This window comes from Aquila chrysaetos, chromosome Z (genome assembly GCF_900496995.4).
Source record: "Aquila chrysaetos chrysaetos chromosome Z, bAquChr1.4, whole genome shotgun sequence".
NCBI classification, from domain to species: domain Eukaryota; kingdom Metazoa; phylum Chordata; class Aves; order Accipitriformes; family Accipitridae; genus Aquila; species Aquila chrysaetos.
The window spans coordinates 2,275,076-2,297,773 of record NC_044030.1 but is presented as its reverse complement, the minus strand read 5'-3'; the positions used below and the strand labels follow the sequence as shown (position 1 = coordinate 2,297,773).

General features: G+C 53.0%; 1 protein-coding gene and 1 long non-coding RNA gene across 7 annotated transcripts in view; both read left to right on the top strand.

The window, feature by feature from the left end:
* Window positions 1–22,698, top strand: part of NR2F1 (nuclear receptor subfamily 2 group F member 1) — a 33,286-nt gene that overhangs the window by 7,788 nt on the left and 2,800 nt on the right. For 4 of the 6 annotated variants that reach the window (XM_030003906.2, XM_030003905.2, XM_030003909.2 and 1 more), the window contains one exon: window positions 1,689–5,160. In XM_030003906.2, the coding sequence (XP_029859766.1) occupies window positions 1,689–1,969 (281 nt within the window). In that variant the 3' untranslated portion in view covers window positions 1,970–5,160. Of the gene's footprint in view, window positions 1–1,688; window positions 5,161–22,698 lie in introns of those variants that run through there. The other 2 variants (XM_030003908.2, XM_030003907.1) reach the window with 2 other exon arrangements.
* On the top strand, window positions 9,321–12,296 carry LOC115336608. Its single transcript, XR_003921844.2, has 2 exons — window positions 9,321–10,381; window positions 11,011–12,296. It is a non-coding gene; the product is annotated as an uncharacterized LOC115336608 (long non-coding RNA).

Here is a 22,698-nt window from a genome sequence, read left to right as displayed (position 1 = left end):
TGTATATCTGAGGGATGCCAAGTCCGCAGCTCAGGTCAAAGGTTCTCCTCCTCAGAAGTTCCTGAATTATGGCTTGTTTTATTTGTATTTTTGCTCGAGGCCATAGTATTGTAGATGAAGGTGTTCAGAAATCTTTGTAAAGCCGGTTCTTGATATGGGAAGACTTAAACTTCAAAAATGCAGTTGCCACAGATTTTGGGCGGGGGGGGGCAGTTGGAGCTTTGAGTAATTTGTTGTGTCTTTCCAGGGTCATAATTCTACATTCACAATTTTGTGATGTCCTTTTGGGGGCCATTAACATGCATTAATTCATATACAGATCTATATATTAGCAAAGTCTGGCTTTGATCTGTGTTAAACCGCACTGCCAGCTGACTGCCTCCCTCTGATCCTGATGGGTTTTTTTCTAAAATATTTATTATTAATCTCCGAAACAATGTGGATGGTTTCACCCATCCGGGCATACCCACCACTTTTCCATGACTGTAGTTTCCTGCCCAAGTCCCTCAACAAGCAGCCGGTGGACAATTACCCCCTTTTGGGTTGTGTGTTCGCAGAGACCCGGTGCGTGCGTGTAAACGCGCAGATGCATCTATACCTCTCTGCGCGCAGGGGATAACGTGTGTAGGGACAAATGCGTGGATGCGAAGGGTTTTCTGCTCTCGGATTAGTGCTTGTTTGCCCAGGTCCTATCGTTCTGCAAGGTGCCGGGGCTATGTTTCTGGCCCTATACGTGCCACAGGGACCTATATATAGGGGGGGGAGTCTCTCAGGCCACATTTAGGCTAGGCTCACCCGCTGCAGCTGTCCCCAGCTTTGTGTCTGAGAGCTGCAGGCGCCGGCTCAGCCCAAACCCGGGCTAAACCAGCCGTTTTCCGCCGGATTTATCGCGCAGCCCGCCAAGACGTGGCCGATTTGCGATCGCTGACGGCGGGGCAGGGATAGAGGGGACCCCCTTTCCCCCCCCTACCCCCGGCATCCCCCGGCCGGCTCCCTGCCAGCCGCTGCAGGTCCCAGCCGCTGCCTGCCTCTGATGTGCAGCCATGTCAACAAACTCCCTCTGTCTGCCCCTGCGTGTGCACGCCACTGCTTTTTATATTTTTATTTTTTTAAATTTATTATTATTATTATTGTTATTATTATTTTCCTCAACACCCCTTCTTTTTGTCCTCCTCGGTGTTATTTAACGGGGGGCTGGTCCCGGTTTCCAGCAGGGATCCCGCTCCCTGGAGCCGGGACCGCGCTCGCCGGCGCGGAGTGTCCGGGGAGTGGGGGGGTTGGTGGGGGAAGGAATGGCGGGGGGGGGTGGTGGGTGGTGTGTATGTGATGGGGTCGGAGGGGCGGACGGGGGGGGGGGGGCATGTCGGCACCCCACCGCATCCCCCGTGGGAATACCCACGGACAGGTCGCGTTGTTTATCCGGCGGTGCGGTGCGGTGCGGGATGGGGTGGGGTGGGGGGTGCGCCTTCAGGGGTGCCCCCCCCATCCCGGCGGCGCTTCCCCGTGCGCTTCCCCGCCACTAACCATCTCCCCCCCTTCCTCCTCCTCCTCCTCCTCCTCCTCCTCCTCCACCTCCTTCACCTCCTCCTTCTCCCCCCCCCCCCCCCCACCCCCCTCCGCCCTCCCTCCGACTTCCCCCCGCCGCCGCCGTTCCGCGGCTGCCTCCGCGGGCGCGGTGCGGCGGGCAGACGCCTGCGGCCTGTCGGATGCAGCCCACATCGAAAGCCTGCAGGAGAAATCTCAGTGCGCGCTGGAGGAGTACGTGCGGAGCCAGTACCCCAACCAACCCAGCCGCTTCGGGAAGCTGCTGCTGCGGCTGCCCTCCCTGCGCACCGTCTCCTCCTCCGTCATCGAGCAGCTCTTCTTCGTCCGCTTGGTAGGTAAAACCCCCATCGAAACCCTCATCAGGGATATGCTACTGTCGGGGAGCAGCTTCAACTGGCCTTACATGTCCATCCAGTGCTCCTAGAGCCCGGCCCGCACCCCCCCCGGCAGAGACGCGGCGGAGCGGCGGAGGCGGGAGCGCTCGCAACCGAGGGGCAGTCGGGGTGCGGGGAGGGGAGGGGGTGTGTGTGCGTGTGTGTGTGTGTGAGGGGGTGGGGGGGGGCCGTGGGAGGGAGAGGGGGGGGACAGTGAACAAAAGAAAGGGCCGAGTAGGAGCAGAGGTGTGGCCGTGGTGGGGAGAAGGACGGACCTCGCGTCCGTGGAGGTTGTGGTGTTTCGCGCCTTTTTTTTTTTTTTTTTTGGCCTTTTTTTTGGGGGGGTGGGGTTGGTTTTTTTTTTTGTTTTGTTTTGTTTCTTTTTCCCGGAGAGGAGGGGGGGGGGGAAATAAATAAATAATAATAATAAAAGAGGCAAAAAAGCAAAAAAAAAAAATTAAAAAAAAAAAAAAAAAAAAAAAAATATGAGTATTGAGGGGATATTAATCAAACCTGAAGGGGATACTGGATCTTCCAGGATTTATTGTGGACTGTTGTTGATATATGCTGTACAGTAACAAACAAAACAAAACGCGTTGAAACTGAACTGAACCTTGTGTAGAATGAAAAACAAACAAGCAAACAAACAAACAAAAAAAATTCCACGCGCAAACACTTACCACGAGCATTGTTACTCATTTTGTAAAATATTAGTCTTTATTTTCATTTTTTGTAAAACTTAAAACATCGTATGCGCATAAAGGAAAAAAAAAAAGAAACGAGAATTAGGGGAAAATAACATTTTCCAAATAATTATAAAAAAAATTGTCCTGTGTCTATGTATCTATATCTGTTTTGTATTTTTTTCTGGTTCCAAACCAGGTTTCCTGTGATTCTATACTAATAATTTTTGATATAACCCTTTGCTTCTTATAATGAGTGCGATATATGTTGTCGAAGCTGTTCTTCAAGAATTAAAATTGAAGTGAGAATTTAAACAAAAATAAAAGAATTTAGCAAAAAAAATCAACTTATCACCCCACAACCCATGAGTCTTGTTGCTTGAAACATGCCAACAGTTCACCAAAAAAAACCCCAACAACAACAACAACAAAACAACAACAACAAAAAAAAACAACAAAAAAACAACGAAACAAAAAAAAAAAAAAAGGACAAAAAAAACCTCCCTGGACTTTTAACTCCTGTACTGGTGTTAAAAGGGAGAAGCTAAAAAATACTTGTGAGGGGTAACCAAGTTGTGTAAACCACGTGATGTTCCAAAACTGACTTGACCGTGTAAGCTTAGGGCTGAGCTGTCGAGGCCTAGGAAGAGGGAGCGGGAGGCACGGCGCGATGCCGTCGGTGACCTCGCCTTGCTGGGGCTGCGCAGCAGACCCTCCACCAAGGCTGATGGGCCTGTCATGCTGGCCTACCCTTTTTTGACACACCTTTTCCCATCAGCTGGAGTTTCTGCCAAGTTCACACCTTGCTGCTTGCTCTTAGGCACCATGGGCATGGATTGAAGTCACCGTATGCCACCGTTGCTGCGCGCGCGGTGGGAGGCATACTGTACGCATGGGTCCCGCTTGTTGCAGGCATGGTGGCTTTTTGCTTTTGGGGGCTTGGGGTGGGTGGGTTTTTCTTTGCTTCTTTTCTCTTCTTTTCCACCCCAAGGGCTCGCAGACCCCAGCGTGTGCTCCGACGTGCACGCCTTGCGCTTGCTGTCAGCCAAAACATCCCTCTCGCTGTTTCTCCTGACTCCAGTCGCTGCGCGTGGAGGGTATTCCCAGCCCATTAATATAGAAATCCAACTGGATGCTTGCTCGTTGGGTGGCGAGCCAGCGTGTTTCGTGTCTGTGCTCGCCTGCCATGGCCACGCGCAAAACACGGGCTGTGGCCCCCCCGCACCATGGCTGCCCACCGCAGGGGCCCGAGCTCTGTGCCAAAAGCCCCGCTTCTTTTCGGCTCGTCCTTTTTTGCAAAGAAAATTAAAAATCGTTTCTGTAATGGAGCTCCTTTGAAGGTAAAGGCTTCACAATGCTTCTAGCTGGTGGTGCAGATCTCTGTAACAGCTTTCAGTGCATTAATGTTTTATAGGATCTGAGACGGAGCTGTAAGAACACATACTACCAAGGGAGCTCTTTCTTAACGTATTAATAAAGCTGGATCTTTAAAAATAACATTCCCCCCCGCACGCAGACACCTCCCGTGCCCTCCAAACAAGCCCGGATGAGGCAGGCTTTTCAGTTTGTGGAGTCATGGGCAATGTTTTCCTTTTAATTTGCTGTCCTCCATACTCTCCTTCTCCCTCTCCCCCCCACCCCTCCTCTCTCTCTTTCTTTTTTTTTTTTTTTTTTTGCATTAACAAGATCCTTCAATCCAACCCGCTTGGGGTTTTTAATATTCTAGGCGCAGCAGATCCGAGGCGAGAGCAGCTCTATACAGTAGGCACTTATAGCTGGATAATCAACATTGCGGGCAGATCCTCTATGGGGGCAGAGCCCCAATTCAGGATGGAGAAGCGGCCTGTATTCATAGGTGCTGGGTGGGGGCACAGGGGGGAACGGATGATTTCAGACCTGGGCACACAAGGACGGGAATTAGACAGACAGACAGACAGACACCCTCCCTTTTCTCAGTCGCATGGACACTGCATAGGCGACAGCTTTGTTCCTCACCCTGGTTGCCTTTGCCGGGCAGAGGGGGTCCAGCAGCCCCTACGGGCTGCCAGTGGGGAGCGAGTGGGGATGCTCAGCCCCCCAAGAGGTGCTGAAGAAGCTCTTCAGCATTGCTTTTTGGTGGGATGGGTGACTGGGGACCCAGCTGGATTAGCAGTTAAAAACAGAAACAAACAAGCAAACAAACAACAAAAAAAACCAAACCAAAAAAAAAACAACCCACAAAACAAAAAAACCCAAAAAAACAACAAAACAGCAAAAAAAAAACCAACAAAAAAAATAAACCAAACAAATGGGGATATCGGAAGAGAAAGACAGGTCTCGGTTTCTTCCAATGAGATGTAAATATATTCATTACAGTGTTATCCCACTGATGAAAACAGATAAACTTTTTCGTAGGTCAGAAACGTATTTTTCAATTAATTTTCATATTTATGAATAATAATAACCCACCGATTGCCAAGAAACTTGCAGGTGTAGAGGAGGTGTACGAGATGCACTTATTTCCATGTATGTGCCTAGAAAGAAGTGTTTCAATCCCTTATTAAACTTTGCTTATAAGACGGTATCGTGTTCTGACGTGTTAACTACCCAGTCTGCGTTGTGTCGGTGGATGTTTTCCTTTGCCACGCTCCAGCCTCTCGGGCATTCATACAGCGGCTAAAAATATTGTATGATCGCGTCACCGAGCGCTATTTGCTGGGGGGGGGGGGGGGGGGGACGGGAGAAAAAATAATCGTAATGATAGTATGTGAATGTGGAGAGGGGCCGGGGTCCCTCCGCAAGTTTCTGCTGACTTGTTCGTAATCTACAATATACTGCTTTAAAACCAACTCCAGCTACATTTCTCCTGCCTTGTTGTCGCCGGGGGCCCGGGCGCTGCCCCCGGGGGCTCCGCAGCCCCCCAAGCTCCTTGGGGTGAGGGGGGGGGGGGGGAGATCGACAGGGCAACCCCCCCCTCCATCCCTCCATCCCTCCCTGCCGCGCAGGGCTCCGCGGCGCCTCCGCGCTTACCAACCGCTGCGGCAGCGCTTCAAGGGAGGGAGGGGGTTTTGGGGAGGGGGGGGGGAAGCGTGGGGTGGGGGGGGATTTGCAGGCGGGGGGGGGCGACCCTCCCACCCCAGCCCCGTGCAGGGGACCCGCTCAGGGCACGGCAAATACAAAAGGCCCCCCCACCTCTTAGCCCCTCGCTAACTAGCTTGTGCCTCCTCCCACCGCCCAATTAGGCCTTTTCTATATATTCAATCGAATAAATATTTGGAAATGCTGCTAAGTGGTAGGTTGAACCCGAGCTGAGACGGTGGTGGTGGGGGGGGGTGTTGCAGACAGGGGCAGCGCCGAGGAGGGGGTCGTGTGTGTGTCCGTGTCGTGTCGTGTGTGTCGTGTCGTGTCCCCCCCCCCCCGCCCCGCACCTCCTCCGGCTGCCCGGCGAGGGGAAGGGGCTGCGGCTGCCCCTTTCCCGGGGATTCTCGACACCCACCACACACACACCCGGGGGGGGGGGGCACCGTTTTGGCGGCTCGGCCTCCATCCCCCCCCGCCACACACCTGCAGGGGAGAGGGGGATGAGCTCACTCCCGGGGCGGGGGGGAGAAGGGTAACCCCCGACTTCCCCCCGGACCCCTCGAAATTAAGTGGAAACTGGGGGGGCGTGGGGATGGGACTCCATACCCCATCCTCTCTCACCGCTAGCACTAAAAGCAGCGGGTCCAGATGTAAAAGGCTCTTTCCCTGCGAGGTACGGGGAGGGCGGGGGGGGGTGTCTCGCGTGGAAAGCTCTGGCTCGGGGTCATTGCAAGTGGCAGCAGAAGTAATAGGAAAAAAAAGTGAATTCTGCCTTGTTTCACGCCCAGGAAACTGTTTGGCTCCCCACACAATGAGAGAAATGTATTTTATCCGACGGAAAGGGCTTAATAGACCCTCCGGCTTCTTTTTTTATTATTATTTATTTCTTTTATATCTCTTTTTTTTATTACCTGTGGGGTATGGCAGCCAGGCATCCGCTTCCCAACAGACAGCAGATGTGACCCGCTGCCGAGGGATGCGCAGGCAGGGCTGGCAGGGACGGTGGCCCCGGCTGGCCTGGACGGACCTTTCGACGGAAGGACAGAGGGACGAGGGGGGTATAGGGGGGGTCAGGGCTTGCCGCAGCCACCCCACCAGCAGTGTCCGGGAGCGCAGCCATTCATTGGCAATGTCCGCGAACGCATGTGCACGGCTATTACAGACACTGTCGACATGCTTCCTCGGGTTTCATGGGGCATTTTGACTATTCAAAGGGTTAGTTTTTAAGTCTTGAAATAGCGAGTTTGGGGTTTTGGTATTTTCCTTCCTTTTTTAAAAATTTGTTTTTATTTTTAGACCCGCATCTTTATCCTGTCTGCTCTTTGCTTTGATGGGAGAGGCAGGAATCGGTCCCCTCGCCCTTCCCCACTTTTCTTCCCGTTTCTTTACATCTTGGCGCTAACTTCAGAAACGGCGTCACCTCCAACGAAACGTGCCTATATATTTGTTTGAAAAAGGTACCTTTCCAATTGGCTTCCCAGACACCGACTTTGACGTGAGATTTTTTTTTTTTTTTTTTTGACACCCTCCCCTTTTTAATCCCCAGTGGGTCAGAGCGGCTGAGGATGAGTGTTCTGCAGTGATTCTGGAGCGCAGTAAGAACGACAAATAAATGCATTTCAAAAGCCAATACTCTCGGCTGCCATGGGCAGACCGATTTGCCCGGGTACCTTGCAAATCTGCGGTTTTTTTTCCCGGCGCCGGTGACGTGAGGGATCCCTCCTACGAGAAGGCGTTTTGGAGGAGAAAATAATTTAAAAAGAGAGAGCGAGGGAAGGGGAAAGAGAAAGAAAAAGGCTTAAAAAGAGACAGAAAGAGAAGGAAAAAACCAGAAGCGTAAGGGAGGAGGTGAGCGAGGGGGGGACATCCGAGAGCACAAGTGGAAACTAATAAAACTCTTGTTAAAGTGCTTGCTCAGGATCCATGGCGTCACCAGGTCTTTTACTTAGGAAGCCAAAGAGTTTTATTCCTAAATGAGTTAAAGAGCCATTTACCTCTGTCGTGTTCTATTCATCAAGCCACAAGTCGAGAGTCCCTAACATGAAACTATTTGTTTGCTTACACAACCAGCTGGGTGCAATTTCACGTCTGAGATATCTATCTGAAAGCGCCTCTCATTTATTATCCTTACTTGTCAGCGAATCCATTTTCCAACTTTTTTTTTTTTCCACCCCACCCCACTCCCCCCCACCCCCCCCCCCTTCATTCATTGAAGGCTCCGGCTTTAAATGCTCCCTTAAATATTTCAGCACCTACCCCTTCTCCCCTCTGATCACCTTCAGCGCCAAATAGCCGGGGAGTAAGGCTGGAAGTGCAGAGGTGGGAAAGACGACCACCGCCCAAGGTGACTCCCTTATCACATCTCCTGCCCCTCTCTCCCTCCCTCTCCCTTTCTCCCAAGGCCTGTCGGACAGTGGTTTGGTGTTCCCCCCCCCCCCCCAGGCCCCTCGCCCTTTTCTCTTTTAAGTGAGGGCATCCCCGCTGAACATTTTCCCATGGCTGCCCCGGCGCAAGGTGCAGCCACCTGAAAAATAAAATTACATTATCCAGCTGTGGGGAAGGGTTGGGGACACCCCCTCTCCGCCGCCCTGCCACTTTCGGGGCCATACTTTTGGGGGTCACTGGGGTGCGGGGGCTTGTGTGTGGAGGGGGGTGGTGGTATGCGGACGAAGGCTGGAGGAGGGATGTCAGGATCTTTTCTCCCACCCCCACGTGGCTTCCACTAGGAATACAAAGACACTACGTGAAACGGGCCCGATCGGGTTATAAACGTAATTGCGAGGAAAGAAAACAATTAACAAAAGGGACAGTGGGAAATTGTATCTCCCCTCCCTTCCCTTACCCCCAATTTTGAAAAATCAGGATAATGTGAGTAGTGTTTCAAAGCAGGACCGTCTGGCTGACAAGAGACTCACTGTTAGTAATCTCAATGATGGCTGTATAATAGTGTATATACATCTCCTTGTCTGTAGAACCCTCCATCAAGCTTAAAGCAATGGATCAAATCCAAAACTACAGGGTATAAAATATCCCCAGTTGTTAAAAAAAAAAAAAAAAAAAAAAAGAAGGCAATGGAAGAAAGGATGGGGAAGGGCGAGGGGGGAGGCAGGCTCCTTGAAGGAGAAGCGGGCTGGTGGCTCTAAGCTATCCTATTGTGCTGATTTAGGAAGACATTTGCTGTATATAACGTTTAAGGCCGGTCATACCATTGCTCTGCCAAACAAATAAAGCACCGTCCAAAGCGTGGGGTCGCGATCGATTCCCCGCGAGGGGTGAGATGCGTGTGTCAGAGACCCTGCGGTCGCGCGTGTGCGTGTGTCTGTGTGTGTGTGCGTGTACCAGGAGGCAGCCCGGGCTGCATCCCGCTCGGCGACGGCTGATTTGCATTCCCCGAGCAGCCCTTTGGACCCGCACTGACAACTAACAGAGATATCCAGCTCACCATTAGGCCTTCTCCTTTTGTCTGCAAACCCCCGCCAGCAGCAGACCAGACCCCCGCGCCCCCCCTGCCCGCACCGCTGCCCGCACCGCTGCCCGCACCACCTGCCGCTGCCCGCCGCGTCCCGTCCCGTGTCCCCCCCCCCGCACCTCCCCGCCACCTTACTTTTCTTTTTATATATTTATTTATTTATTTATTTTAATTTTTTTTCCCCTTTGGACGTGGAAGTGGGGTGCGCTGCCCACGGCCCCGAGCATCCCCAGGCCCCTCGGGGTTCACAGCAAGCCAGGGCTGCCCTTTTTCTGCAGGTTTCTTCGCTTTTCCACAGACACTGTTTGCGCTGCGGGATCGGGGGTGCCCGGGGATTTCCGCCCACAGACACACGAGTCCCCCCCTGTTCGCTCTTCTTTTGTCTTTCCCCCCACCCGGGGTTATTTCCTTGGTGGGGGGGGGCGGAGAGTGAGATACCCTTTGACGCGCTGAACCTGCTCCACGCAAAGAAGGAGTTGAGACTTAAATCCGCAGGCCAGAAAAGCGCTTTAAACTCCCAGTTTTGAGCCAAACTGCGTTTCTGAGCGCCTGAAGAGCCACACAAACTTCCAGCAAAGTAGCTGCGGCTCCCTGAAGTGATAAATAAAACTAGTCAGGTACTTTTTTTTCTTTTTTTATTTTCCAGAAAGCCATACAAATTGGTCCATGTTGACAGATGTTTGTCACTTAGTAACTTCTTTCCAAGTTTTTTCTTTTTTTTTTTTTTTTTTTTTTCCCCCCTCCCCTCTCCCCTCCTCTAAGCCTTCTTCCGAGCTGGCTTTGTTGTTTTAAAATATGCATGTCTCTCAGGAATGCAAGTCACGAGTCCAAACTTCGTGTCCAACCTCCCACAAGAAATGATCCTTTTATAGGGAACCCGATATGTCTCAATCTGCACTTCACTCAAAGCCTCTGGATATAGGGCACTGGTCCCTGCTCAAAAATAACTCCGCTGAAACGCCTTTCCACCTAAAAAATCCCCACGAATGACTCCCAGGGAAGAAATATAGCTCCCATAATTAAAGGCGGCAGCGGTCAGAGGGGAATGCAGCCTGGAGGAAAAAAAAAAGGCGGGGGGGGGGAGCAGAGAGCAAGAGAGTTTTTATTTCTGTGCTGGTTGCACTGGGCCGTCATTAGCAGCAGGTTTATCAAGACAAGCCTCTGTGGCAGCTCCGGGTGCATGGGGAGAAGGCGTCAGAGGAGCAGAGAAGAGAGGAGATTAAGGAGCAGAGCCCAACTCCGAGAAAAGAGTAAGTGACCCTCAGTACAATGCAGGAGCCAGGGGACCGCCGGGCTTTGAATCGGCAGCCAAAGTTGGCTTGCGAGTGCGAACAATGGCATGGGAATAGGGAGAAGAGTGGGACGGGACGGGGCGGGATACCCGGGGCGGTGGGGGGGGGGGGGGGGGGCTGTTAGGGACCGGGATATCCCGCCTGGGAGTGAACCCCGAGCATCCATCGATCCCTTCCCCGCGGGGAGACCGGGCGGCGGTGGGTGGGGGGGTGGGCGGGGGGCGGCTGGGGATGGGGACGGGGATGGGGCCTGCCCCGGCTTATTTACGTGGAGGGGGGGGGGCGGGGGAACAAAAGAAAAAAAAAAAGAAAAAAAAAACAAAAACAAAAAGAAGACAAAAAAATAAAAAAAAAGAAGGAGAAAGTGAGAGGGAAGGAGGGAGGGAGGGGAGCGAGAGAAACTTCCCAAGTGATGAGAAACAGATGAGCTCCTGCCTGGGTCACGTTTGCTCCCCGGCCCTGATGTGAAGTGACGTCAGCAGTTGCATACCCTATCGTCGTCAGAGCGAGCGGGACGGGGAGAGGGGCCTTCCCTCTCCCTCCCCTCCCTCCTTCCCCCCTTCTCTGTCGGGACAAACTTCCATCAGGATTGTGCAGAACCGTGCCCGAGGAGCTCCCGGCCGATGGGACACCTTTCCCTCCGTGTGCCACGCCATCTACGTAGCCCAACATATGGAGAGCTCGCAGGCCCCTGCGCCTATAGGAGCTGATAAGGCATTAAGTTTTCAGCAATATTTACAGCACCGCTTTTAATACGCACCAGATGGTTCGCGACGAGGCTGCCCCAGCCAGCGAGCTCCTCGGTTTGTACTCAGCAGCATTTTGTTACAATTATACTCCATGCTGAGATCAATTTTATTGGTGACCTTTTTTTTTTTTTTTCATATTTGCAGCATTTTATGTTAAAAAAACAAAACCAAACAACCCCAAAAACCCAACCTTTCTCCGCGGCCCCTTGGCACAGGGGCAGGGCTGGGAGAGAGGCTGCTGCCTCCGGATTGCAGAGAGCTCTCCTCAACCTCAGTAATGAGACGCTCCTGCCTGTGTGTCTACATGTGTGCATAGATAAATAATACATATGCATATTTATTCATTATATTTGATCAATAACGCTCCTATTTGTTAAACCTCCATTGAGTGCGCTCGCCTGCCTGATAACAAACATCACAGGGCGATAAATATTGCATACGGTTAATTATTATGCCAATGCATTGTGCCTCGTTCCACTTAGGTGCTCAAGCCCCTCGTAAAACTCCTCGCAAACACGAACATCTCTCGCAGATATTTTGCTGCGGAGAGGGAAAAACCCAGCCCCTTGAACTCTCTGGGAATTCTTCAGCATTGACAGGAGGAAACTGTGGCTAATACATTCCTGCGAGCTAAACGCTCTGCTGTGAAGGAGGGAGAGAGAGCAATCCTTGCCTAGAAAACATCCCAGGGCTTTTAATCCCGTGCCCGGGATATGTTAGCACGTCGTGCAGAAAGCTGCAGCCAGGATCGCGTTTTTCTCGTGGAGTTTTGCCACCCCCGTTTTACTGTAGAGCAGAGAGCCTGGTTTCGGCGTGGCTGTGTAAATACCCAATTTACTCCTTTGCAGGTGTGTTCTCCCTACACAAACGCTTTCCCCACTTTTATAGGAACTCTTAAAAAAAATTTTTTTTTTTTTTGCCTCTCCTGCTAAAATCACAGATGTTTATTTTATTGATATAACCTATACCTTGGTTATGCCGAGAATAATATGCCTCAACTAACAGTCATTTAGCAAATAATAGAGGCGCTCTGGATGCTTTCCAATGTTACACATGTACTTGGTCATAAAATGATATGTGAAAAAAATTAACATCTGCTTTCCTAAAATAAAGTATTGCAAGTAGCTTTTTATGAATGCTTCCCTCATTTTAAAAAGAAATATGTAGAGATAAACTGGCATCCATATGTATAGCATATTTATAATGGTTTTAGGATTTGAAGGTAGCTATTCATTGCATAAGCCATTTAGTACTGACGTTTTAAAAGCTACTTAACCTCAGACATCCTTGAATCTTAAAGAAGGATTCCCAACGATATTATTTAAAGAGGAATTTGCTGTAATTTAATTGCATATCAAGGCGGAACTGTGCAGAGGCATGGCCCCGGATGCTGTGTTTAACACCGCTCCAACTCAGATTTTATTTACCTGCGTCCTCAACACGCTCTCCCCTCTTCCCTTCAGACCAGATGCCCGGGAGGTGAGACCCAACTCCCTCCTCGTTCTCCTTCCTCCGCTCCCACCTTTGTCCCGGGGACCCAGGCGATGCTTCCCGGCGCTGCTCACACCCGGGTTATTTCATCAAGCTTTGTCCTTTGTTTGGGGAGGGTTGTGGGGTGGGGGGGGATATCGAGATCTACAACCACCCGTATCTTTTTACCATTTCTGCAATAAAAGTCCAGACCCTTTCCCGGAGGAGCCGCCGGAACCTTTTGCAGATGTTCTCTGCTCCCAAAAAGACTCTCTCCTGCTTCCCCCCCCCCCCCCCCCCCCCGAAAGGGGCTCCCAGATGCGCCCCTCGCCTTGCCCTGCCAGAATTGAGATGACAAAACCCACCGGGTCGGGGCGGGGGGGGGGGGGCTGGGATTTCACGACACGACAAGAACCATAAGGCGACCCACAGCCAGGGCTGACCCACGCTGGGGGGGCGCGGGGAGGTGGGGGGGGGGACACGACCCCCCCCCCCCCCGGGGCTGCAGCTGCACCTCGGGGCTGAGCCCGCCTGGGGCAGCGCCGGCCTGGGGTCAGGGCAGGAAGGAGGGGGACACCCAATCCCACTTTATGCTACCCCCCCCGCCAGACGTAGGGTCTCGGGGGGGTCCCTCCTCACTGCCCCCCAAAGCCTGGGGCCTACACTACCCTGCCTCGCAAAGCAGGGGTGGCAGGGGATGGGGAGGGTTGCTGCCCCCCCAGCCACCCCCCTCCGAGGGGTCCCTGTGCCCCCCCCCCCCCCCCCGTGCCCGTGTGCGTGGGGGGCAGAGCCGGCCGGCCTGCCCCGCGGGTGTGGGGGAGAGAGGTTAAGGAAACGGCCCCTTTCTGAGTGACAGGGTGCTTTTTTCTTTTCTTTTTTTTTTTTTTTTTTTTTTTTTTGTCCTTTTTCCCCCAAAGGCGGACCAGAAAACCGCTGCTAACACGGGTAGGGGAATTTCCAGTGCTCCGCAGAGTCCTGCTCCTATTTGCTTTGGTGGGGTGGTGGGTTTATCTCTGCCACCGAGGCTGGTCCAGGGAAATGCCGGCTTGGGGTTCAGCAGGGAAAAGTCACGTACAATTTCAGAAAAGGGAAAAAAAAACCCAAACCCACCCAAACCCCCCTATAAACCTGCCTGGGTTGGTAAAAATCATTAAAATATGTTAAGTGACATGAAGTTTGGATTTATGTGGACACACCGGACAGAAAGTGGACAGAGCCAGCGGGGAGAGTCACGCTTTAAGACAGGGGGTCTTTATTTATAGATGGTGTATTTATGGGGGAAGAAAGGGAATATCTTACAAAGCTCTCACTATACCCCCGATAACAAAACCTGTCACATCTTTACTTCTTGCTAGAAAAGAGCGAATGTCCTCATTTGAACATCTCTAAAGTGATTATTAGATACCTCTCTGAGAAATCAGTTTGTGAGACCGAGCCCGAAACACATACACCAAAAAAAAAAAAAAAAAAAAAAAAAAAGAGGGAAAAAAAGAGAAAAAAGGAGAGAGAGAGAGGGGAGAGAGATTTGTTCATACTGTGTCCATCTCTTATTTTACCTTCTCAATACCGCTGGAGTATCCCTCCATCCGCACTCTCATTGAAGGACCTTTCGTTAGCACGAACAACCCCTGCTTTAAAATAAAAGATTTGCAGCAAGGGTGGGAAAAAAGGGGGAAGAATAAGAAATCCAGCTCACGGGTTTTTAAAAATATTATTATTATTTTTGCCCCCCCTTCTGCCCCCCCAAGCTGTGAGAACTTTTTTTTTTCGAGAGTGTGAAATGAAGGACACAAAGACAGTATATCAGTGAAAAGAAGAAAGTGGCCTTTTAATGAGAACTAAAGAAAACCAAAACGTAGATGAAATGTACCGTAAAAGCTGCTTCAAAGTACAGTCTAATTCCCCTGAGTTCAGCCATCAGATAGATTTGGTAATTGGGAGTTTACTGCGCAGAGGTAAGGCAGCATGGTATGGATAACCCCGCATTTTTTCCCTTCAATAATTATAGATACGTTTCACGGACTGTCTTTGCGCAGAGCCATGAGGTACGAGAGACCTCTTATTCCTGCACATGAAGTAAAAGCCAGTCATCACCATAAAAAAAAAAAAAAAAGAAAAAGAAAAAAGAAAGAAAACCCCAAACCCAACCAAACTACCTGCATGCTCCAAGTTAAAATGATTTCCCCCTTTTCTAATTGTGGTCCTGGCTGCAGACGGACACTAGCAGGAGCGATAACAGCACCAACTCGCTGCTGCTACCTTTATTGGTGTTTGCTTCTGTGCCTGGCTTTCATTTCGTGTGTATTTTCTGCCCTTAGCTTTTGCTGTATCACAAAAAGTCCCCACAAGTAGCAGAGCGATAAATCCAACCAAAAATAAGACAGATTTCCTCATCGATGTGTAATAAAGTTAAAGGACATTGTTTTGTCAGACAAGCGCTAAGTAGAAAATAAATCTTTGGGTCTGGGGAAACAAAACGGAGTGCTGTTGGCATGTGTGTAAATTTACTTTTAAAAGCAATAAATCAATGTTAAACTAAACAGCTGGGATCCCTATCTGGGAGAAGGTTTCGGGTTTAAGCAAACCTGGGCGGCGAGGTGCAGCAGGACACCCCGGCCGCCCTGGGACCCCCCCCCCCTCCTCCCTGCACCCCCCCCCGCTGCCGCTCAGCCCCGGGAGCTGCTGCCAGCCGGGGAGAGGCACGGAGGGGCAGCCGAGAGACGGGGGAGCAGCCCCCCGGGGAGGTGGTGGTGATGGGGGGGAGCACCCGGTGGCATCCAACACCCACCCCCTCCCCCTTCCCCGGCCCGGGCCGCGGGTGAAGAGCTGCCCGTGGAGCTCCCCCCCCCCCTCCCCTCCCTTGCGCCAGGGCTGAATATCGCGACCTGTCGAAAATAGCCCAAGACTCTTCTTCTCCGAGTGCTAATTTCATCATTTCCGCACCACGAGGCAGATGCAGGCAGCGGCGGTAGAGAGGGGCAGGAATCTCTGCTTTTTCAGGGATAACCCCCCGTTTTAAGAGCGCTCACAAGTGAGTGTGAAGTGCACCTGCTCGCCACGGGACCCCGGGCGCTGCTTGGCTAATCACATTTGCGGTCTGTTTTAAGAAATGCTGAAAGAGGTGGAGAGAGAAAAAGAGAGGGAGAAGGAAGGGGGGGGGGGCAGAAGGAGAGAGAGGAAAAGAGAGAAAGAAGGAAAAGAAGGGGAGAGAGAAAGAGAGAAAGACAAAAAGAAAGAAAGAGAAAGAGAAAGAAATAGAGAAAGAGCAAAAGGAAGAAAGGGAGAAAGACAGAAGGAAAGAGAGAAGGAAGGAAGGGAGGAAGGAAGGAAGGAAGGAGGGAAGGAAGGAAGGAAGGAAGGAAAGAGAAAGAAAGAGGAAAGGAGGGAGAGAGGGAAAGAAGGAGAAAAGAAGAAAGAGAAGAAAAAAGAAAGTGAGACAAGAGAGAAAGAGAGACAGGAGAGACAGGGGAAAGAAAAGGAAAGATGGAGAGAGAGAAAGAAAGGAAGAAAGAAGGAAAGAAAGGAAAGAAAGAAGGAAAGAAAGAAGGAAAGAGAGAGATAGAAGCTAGAGACCTTCAGGAACATTTTAGCACGCTGATGTAGGACACAACATGAATCAATAAGTTATTAAAACCCCCAAACAATAAAAGCAATATCACAGAGAAGAAAACGGCATGGTTTTCTGTTAGGAAATATCTGTACGTGATTGAAAATTTTGAAATAATCGAGTACAAATTTAAAAGGACTTGACAATAAAGACATTTTAATACATAGGCGTGCACTGGTGTTACTCTTTTTCTTCCAAACGCTCGGGCGACGGCTCGGGCGAAGGATTTGTGATGACTCCTCTGCAGGGTGAGCGCCTCAGATGTGCCTGCAGGACCGCTCTGGTGTCCGCACGCCACCGGCGCCGTGGCTGATTTTTGCAGAAATAATGCGAACACGACGTAGAAGCTTTTTTTTTCTTTCTTTCTTTTCTTTTTTTTTTTTTTTTTTTTTTTTTTTTTTTTTGTCCCTGGGATCCCTACAAGTCTCAGAAATAAAAGCTGACCCTTGACGGGACAGGAGCCGCAGCGGTCATTTAATACACCCTGCCTTTGTTTTGCTCTCTTTGAGAGGAGGATCTAGATACCCGGCAAAGTTTGTTCGCCTGTTTGTTTGTTTGTAGATAAGGACATTTCCAGTTCCCAAGTGTCACCCAAGGCACTGCTGCTGCTATCAGGTAACATTTAAAGCAGCCTATTCGGTTCCCCTTAGTGCCTTGGCAAATCGCCTGGGCTCTTTGGGCGCACTCACCCCGCACCCCGGTTGCTCCTCGTGATCACACCAAGAAGACGTTTTATTTGTATGTTTCTTTTTTTTTTCCCTCTCTCTCTTTTTTTTTTTTTTTTTTTTTTTTTTTTTTTTTTTGCGCGCGCGTTCATCTTTTTCCCTGGCAGGCAGGAGCTGGGATGGCGAGTCCTGGAGGGGAACAGCCCGCTGCGCGCCGCTCGCCACCCCCCTCCCCCCCCCCCGCCTCCAGCGCCCAAACCCGCATATCGCGGAGCGTGTTCACAGAGAATTAATTTAAAAAAAAAAAAAAAAAAGATGGATAAATGGCTTATCCTAATAAACAGGCGAAGAAACGAAGGACAAAGAGCGAAGCGGTCAACTCGGAAGCCGAGCAGGGCTTTCCCCCCTCACTTGTCCCGGACCCCGGGGCCGCCGCCGTCCGGAGCCGTCCCTTCCGCCCCCCCCACCCCCCCCACCCCCCGCTCCGCGCCCGCGGAACCTTTCCGCGCCCTCTCCGCGCCGCCGCCGCGCCGCTTCCCGCGGCGGGGGCTAGATGGCGCTCCGCCTCGCGGGACCCGCCACCGGCCCCCGCCGCCGCGGCCGGCACCGCGCCCGCGCTGGCATCCGCGGAAAGCCCCCAGCGAGGGGCGGCGGGGGGGGGGGGGGGGAGGAGGAGGAGGAAGAAGAGCAGGTTGGGGTGGGGTGGGGGGCTGCGCCGCTTGGTGGGTCGTCTGCCCTGGTGTGCCGCGGGAGGGAAGGTGGGGGGGGCGGGGAGGGAATGTGAGCTCTTTCGCGCCCACGCGTGTCCTAAACCAGCTGGTGAATTACCTCGGGCCTCGGCGGCGGCCCGGGTCCGCGGGCTGTGGCGGATCTGCCGCCGGTGCGGTGGAAAGGGCTCCTCGGGTCTCGCTTCCGCAGGAGTATCAACACGTCCTGCGGAGTTCGCCTGCGTGTCGCTCCGTCATTAACCCATCAAGACAATTATGATGCATTCAAAGTGCAAGTGCCATAAAATCAAAGACGGGCCTTTGATCTGTTCAGGGCTGCGAGGCACTCTGTGCATTTTTTATCTTTTTTTTTTTCTTCTTTTTCTTTTTTTTTTTCCTCCCCTCCAAGGCAAGTGTCAATACCCGAGGTAAAGATTGATAACGCTAAATAGCGGGCGTGTGTGGGTGTGGGTGTGTATTTTCCAAAATCGCTCCTCGCCCTGTTAGGGCTCCACTACAGTCCCCGTATTTGAAGACTGCGCGTCAGTTTTTTGCGGAAGAAATGATCTTCCTGCAGGACAGACATTTAAAAAGTTGTGTTAGGAGACAAAACCAGTGAGTTAGGCTTTAGACCCCCGGTCTGCGGTCTGATCACCGCTCGCGCTCTCGCTGTGGTTATTACTGTTACTAATTGAACTGGGGAGGCTTCTATATCATCTGCATCCTTCCTGCGATACCTTGAGGAAAGTGGCCTATGAGACGGGGAAAAGTAATAGCAAGCAGTGAAATCACCAGGCGCTGCCTCGCAGGCAAGGCGGGATGGGGATGATGCTGAGTTGCTCATTTGAACTCATTTTCTCAGAAACGTGGCAGCTCCTTTCTCAGAGGGATGAATCCGAAGGAGTTTGAGTGGCCTGATTGGTAAACTTTATTAGGGATTTTTGGATCGGATTGTTCGGATTTGGTGCGGTGGGATCTTTGTGGAGTCTCTCTCTCCCTCAATAGGTGTTAGGCTGTAACTAGGAGGCGCTGAAAACCTAAGGCGGAAAATTTACAACTTGATCAGCTCCAAACCACACACACCAAAAAAAAAAAAAAAAAAAAAAAAAAAAAAAAAAAAAAAAATCTGCTACTGTTGCAAACATATGTTACGGATTAAGTTAAGCAAATGGCTCTAGTTTTGCAAGGTTGAAAGCTGATAATGAAAACTTATATGCTGAAGAGTTTGGCTTTTGTTCTAACTCCAGTTACTTAAACGCTAACAAATCCCCTCTACCTTTTCGGGAAATAAAAAAAAAAAACAAAACCCAAACCTAAACCCCCCAAAACCCCAAACAAAACTTCACCCAGCTGAGAAGGGAGCCGTGACGATTGCCCTTCTGCCGGAGCTGTGCCTGCCCTGAACTTTGAATTTCTCGCCAGCTAAGCTCGGCCAGGTATTCGTTTCAGGGAAGAAATAGGAGAGGACTCAGTGCTTTCTGCACCGAGAGGCTGCTCGGCGGCCAAGCCAGCCCCCCTCTCCTCATGGGGGTGTCACGACAGAAAGGCGAGCACCCCGTTTCCCCAACGATTGCCAACACCTAAGGAGTTTGGATTTGGTTTCTTTTTTTTTTTTTTTTTTTTTCCCCTTCTTTCTCTTCCCTCCGCAGCGCAAAACCCTCACGGCAGCGTTAGTTAGTGCTCCCTTCGCTGAGGAAGACTGCGGCGAAGAGTAGGCTGTCAAGGAGGAAGGCTACGACCCAAGCTCCCCTCCTGGAGTTTGCCCCCTCTTTTCGCCCCCCCCCCCCCCCAATTCCCGGCCGAGGTCCCCGCTGTTGTCCCCGGGCGGGAGGTGCGTGTCCCCGCTCAGCCCCGGAGACGCCGCATGTCGCGACTCGGCGATAGGACAAAACTCCCGAAGTCAGGGCTGGTCCCCCGGAGCCGTACTGGTGGGTGAGAGGGGGGGGAAAGGATGGAGGGTGGGTGAGTGGGCAGGGGGATGGGGAGGAGGACACCCCCCCCCCCCTCCGCGCGGGACCGGGAAGGCGCAGGGACTTTGCCCACCCCCCCCCCCCCCCCGTGAGCGGCCAGCGTGGATGTGACATTGACAAATGGCCGAAAGACAGGAAAAGTCATTTAAAACGACTTTGAAGGGTTACAGGAAAGGAGGGAGAGGAAAGCGCAGAAGAGGTCTCGGGACTCCTCCTCGGGCTGGGGAAGATTTGTTTACTTCTTTCCAAAGAGGGGGGGGGGGGGGAAAGTCTCCAAAAAAGGGAAGTAAAATACATTTGCTCTATTCGTACGGGAAACTTTTTGTGCTCCCCAGGCGAAGAAGAGACCAGAGAGGGGAAAACGCTTTTGAACGACCCTTTCCTTCCCGCAGAGCGCGGCCAAGGGCGCAGGGCTCCGCGTGGGAGCGGGGGGGGCCGTCACGGCCACGCAGGGCTGGTGGGCAGCGCAGGGGGACGCGGGGAGCGCGGCCGGTGCCGCCGGCTCCACCGGCTTGTGGTAAGAGGCAGCGGCGGACCCGGTCCTGGGAAGGGAGAGAGAGTAATAGAGACCTTTAAAAAAAAAAAAAAATTCAACCCCTGCAAACCCCTCAAAGCACCAGAAAACGCAACTAAATCTGGGCAGTTGGGGTCAAAATCCAAAAAGTTGGGGCGGATCCTAACGAAACTCCAGCGTTTGCATTTGCTTGCGAAGAGCTCGGAGAGCCCAGGGCTCGCTGGAGTTCTGGGGGTCCTTTTTCCCTGACCATCGTAAAGGCACAGAGTAGAAGCCAGTTCCCTTTCCATCTACCCTTAAAAAAAAAAAAAAAGAAAAAAAAAAAAAAAAGGCAAGAAAGAAAGAGAAAGAAAAAAAAAGAAAAGGAAGGAAAAGAAATTGGAAGGAAAAATAAACAATTCTAGGTGAATATTCAGCGCTGCAAAATATTTAAGGCTTCGGTTTCGCGTGCGTGTGGCGAAGCCTTTGATGCGGGCGTCTCCCTCCGTGCCGAAGTCGTTGGGCGAAGCCCCCCGCGCTGTAGGGAGCCGGGGATGGGGGGTCTGTGCAGTCAAAATACCCCGGAGCCTCCCGCGGCGGGGGTCGTAGCACTGGTACCCCCGGTGCCTCCGCCGGGGGTCCTGGCCCCCGGAGTCGGGGGGGGGGGAAGCAGTCCGCACCCCTTCGCGAAGGTCTGGGTCGGTGATGGCTTGAGCCAGGCCGCGGCGGGGGGGGGGGGGTTACCTCGGGACCACCCCCGGCAAGCCCTCAAACGACAATGGTGGGGGGACACGACCAGCCGGGAGGCCCCCGGCCATCCGCGGCGGCGGGACCTTGGGGCGGGGGGACGGAGCAAACGGATTCCGGGCCCCCGGCCCCTCCAGCCGCCCCTGGGTCGGGAGGTGGCCCGGGAGGGATACCCCGAGCCGGGGGGGGGCCGACACCGACCCCCTCCAGGGACAGCGCCCGCACCCTGCTGCGCTTCGCTGGGGCCGGGGGAACGGCGCTCTGTGCCTCCCTGGAACGGGGGGCCAGGGGAGTTGGTTGTGCACCGGCGCTGGGCCCCGTCGGGGCCGGGGGATGCTCAGGCAGTCCCGGGACAACTCTGACACCCCCCCGCTCCTCCTCGCCGCCCCCCATTCCCCCCCGGGAAGAGAGCTGCACCGGCAGGAGCACACCGAGAAATTAACTTTTTCCTCTTTCTTTTACACTCCCCTTCCTCTTCTTCCCCTGCCTGGGAGCCGCAGCCGGGCGAAGAACTTCTCCCTGCCAGCCCCGCCACTCTAGGTGTGTCGCGACAGCCAAGTGACCAAGCAATTCTTCCCCCCCCCCCCCCCAGCCCCCCCCTCCCCTAGTGGCTCCCCGTCCGATCTCCCCGGCAGGACGGAGCGGTCCCGACACTCCTGGAAAATGCTCGTCGGGGCTGAGCGGTGCTTGGGGGGGTGGGGAGAGCACCCCTCTCCTTTCCCAGGAGGGGGTATGGGGGGGTGGCGGGAGCGGGGGGGGGGCGCAGGGACCCCCCGAGCCCCGGCGGCGGCAGCGGCGCTGGCGGCTGCGGCGCTGTCCATGGTGCTGGGCCCGCCCCGAGCGCCGCCGGGTCCTGCCGCCGCCCGCCGGGCCCCGCAGGCCCCCGCCCCCGGGGAGGGGGGGGGAAGGAGGGGGGGGGGTCGGGAGGGAGGGAGGGGGGATGTCTCTGAGAGCCCCTGGGAAGAACGGCGTCCTGGCCGGTGGTCCCTGCCCCTAGCGCTCCGGCGCTTTTCGGGAACGGTCCTGGCTTTGATCCGCACGGCCGACTTTAGTGGGTGGCGTGGGGAGCCCACGGGAAACACCGCCATAGGCAGTGTGCCCATTGCTCGTGGTTCTGGAGCTGCCCCCACCCCAACCCACCGCAACCCCCCGAAGAGAGGATGCACGCTAAATTGGCAGAAAGTACAAAGGAAACCATTTATAATCCAAATCATCATCATCAAAAACACCTGAAGTGCACGTGAAGAGGTGTGTGAAGGGGAGATATCCCCCCCCGCCCCCGACCCGAGAACGAATCAAAGGCTGGATCTTAATTGAATTAGCGAAGAAACTCTGTGGGAGCGAGGGTGGAAGTTAGGCTTGTGGGAAGGGGACGGAGGAGCAGGGAAAGCGATCGGCAAACTGGCAGCGCCTGGCTTGCTGCTTGCTGCGAACCGCCAGATCAATATTTACAAGTTCCGTGTAATGTTAACCGCTTTCTCCACAAAACGCAGGCGAGCAGGACCGGGCACAATATTGGGGAGGATGTTATTTTTTGTACCTGCGTGTTGCGGGGGAGAGACGGAGGACCCTTCCCATCAAGGGCTTTGCTATAGAAAGCAAAACAATATCTCACCGTTTGGCGAGCCAAGCTTAGAAAGAGAAGGCGTAGAACGGTCCCGGGAGGAGGGGGGATGCGCGGGAAGGTTATTTATCTAATTGTGTCAGAGATGGCAGCTTTAAAGAAGGAGTTTGAAGGCAGAAGTCTAGAGACAGTCCTTTGCCAGGCATTAGGGGATTAGGTAGGGAGCGAGTAAGGAGAAATGGAAACGACAAAAGGAGACGACCCAGGCCTTTCCTCAGAGGGGTCAGCTCTCTCCTGCGCCGC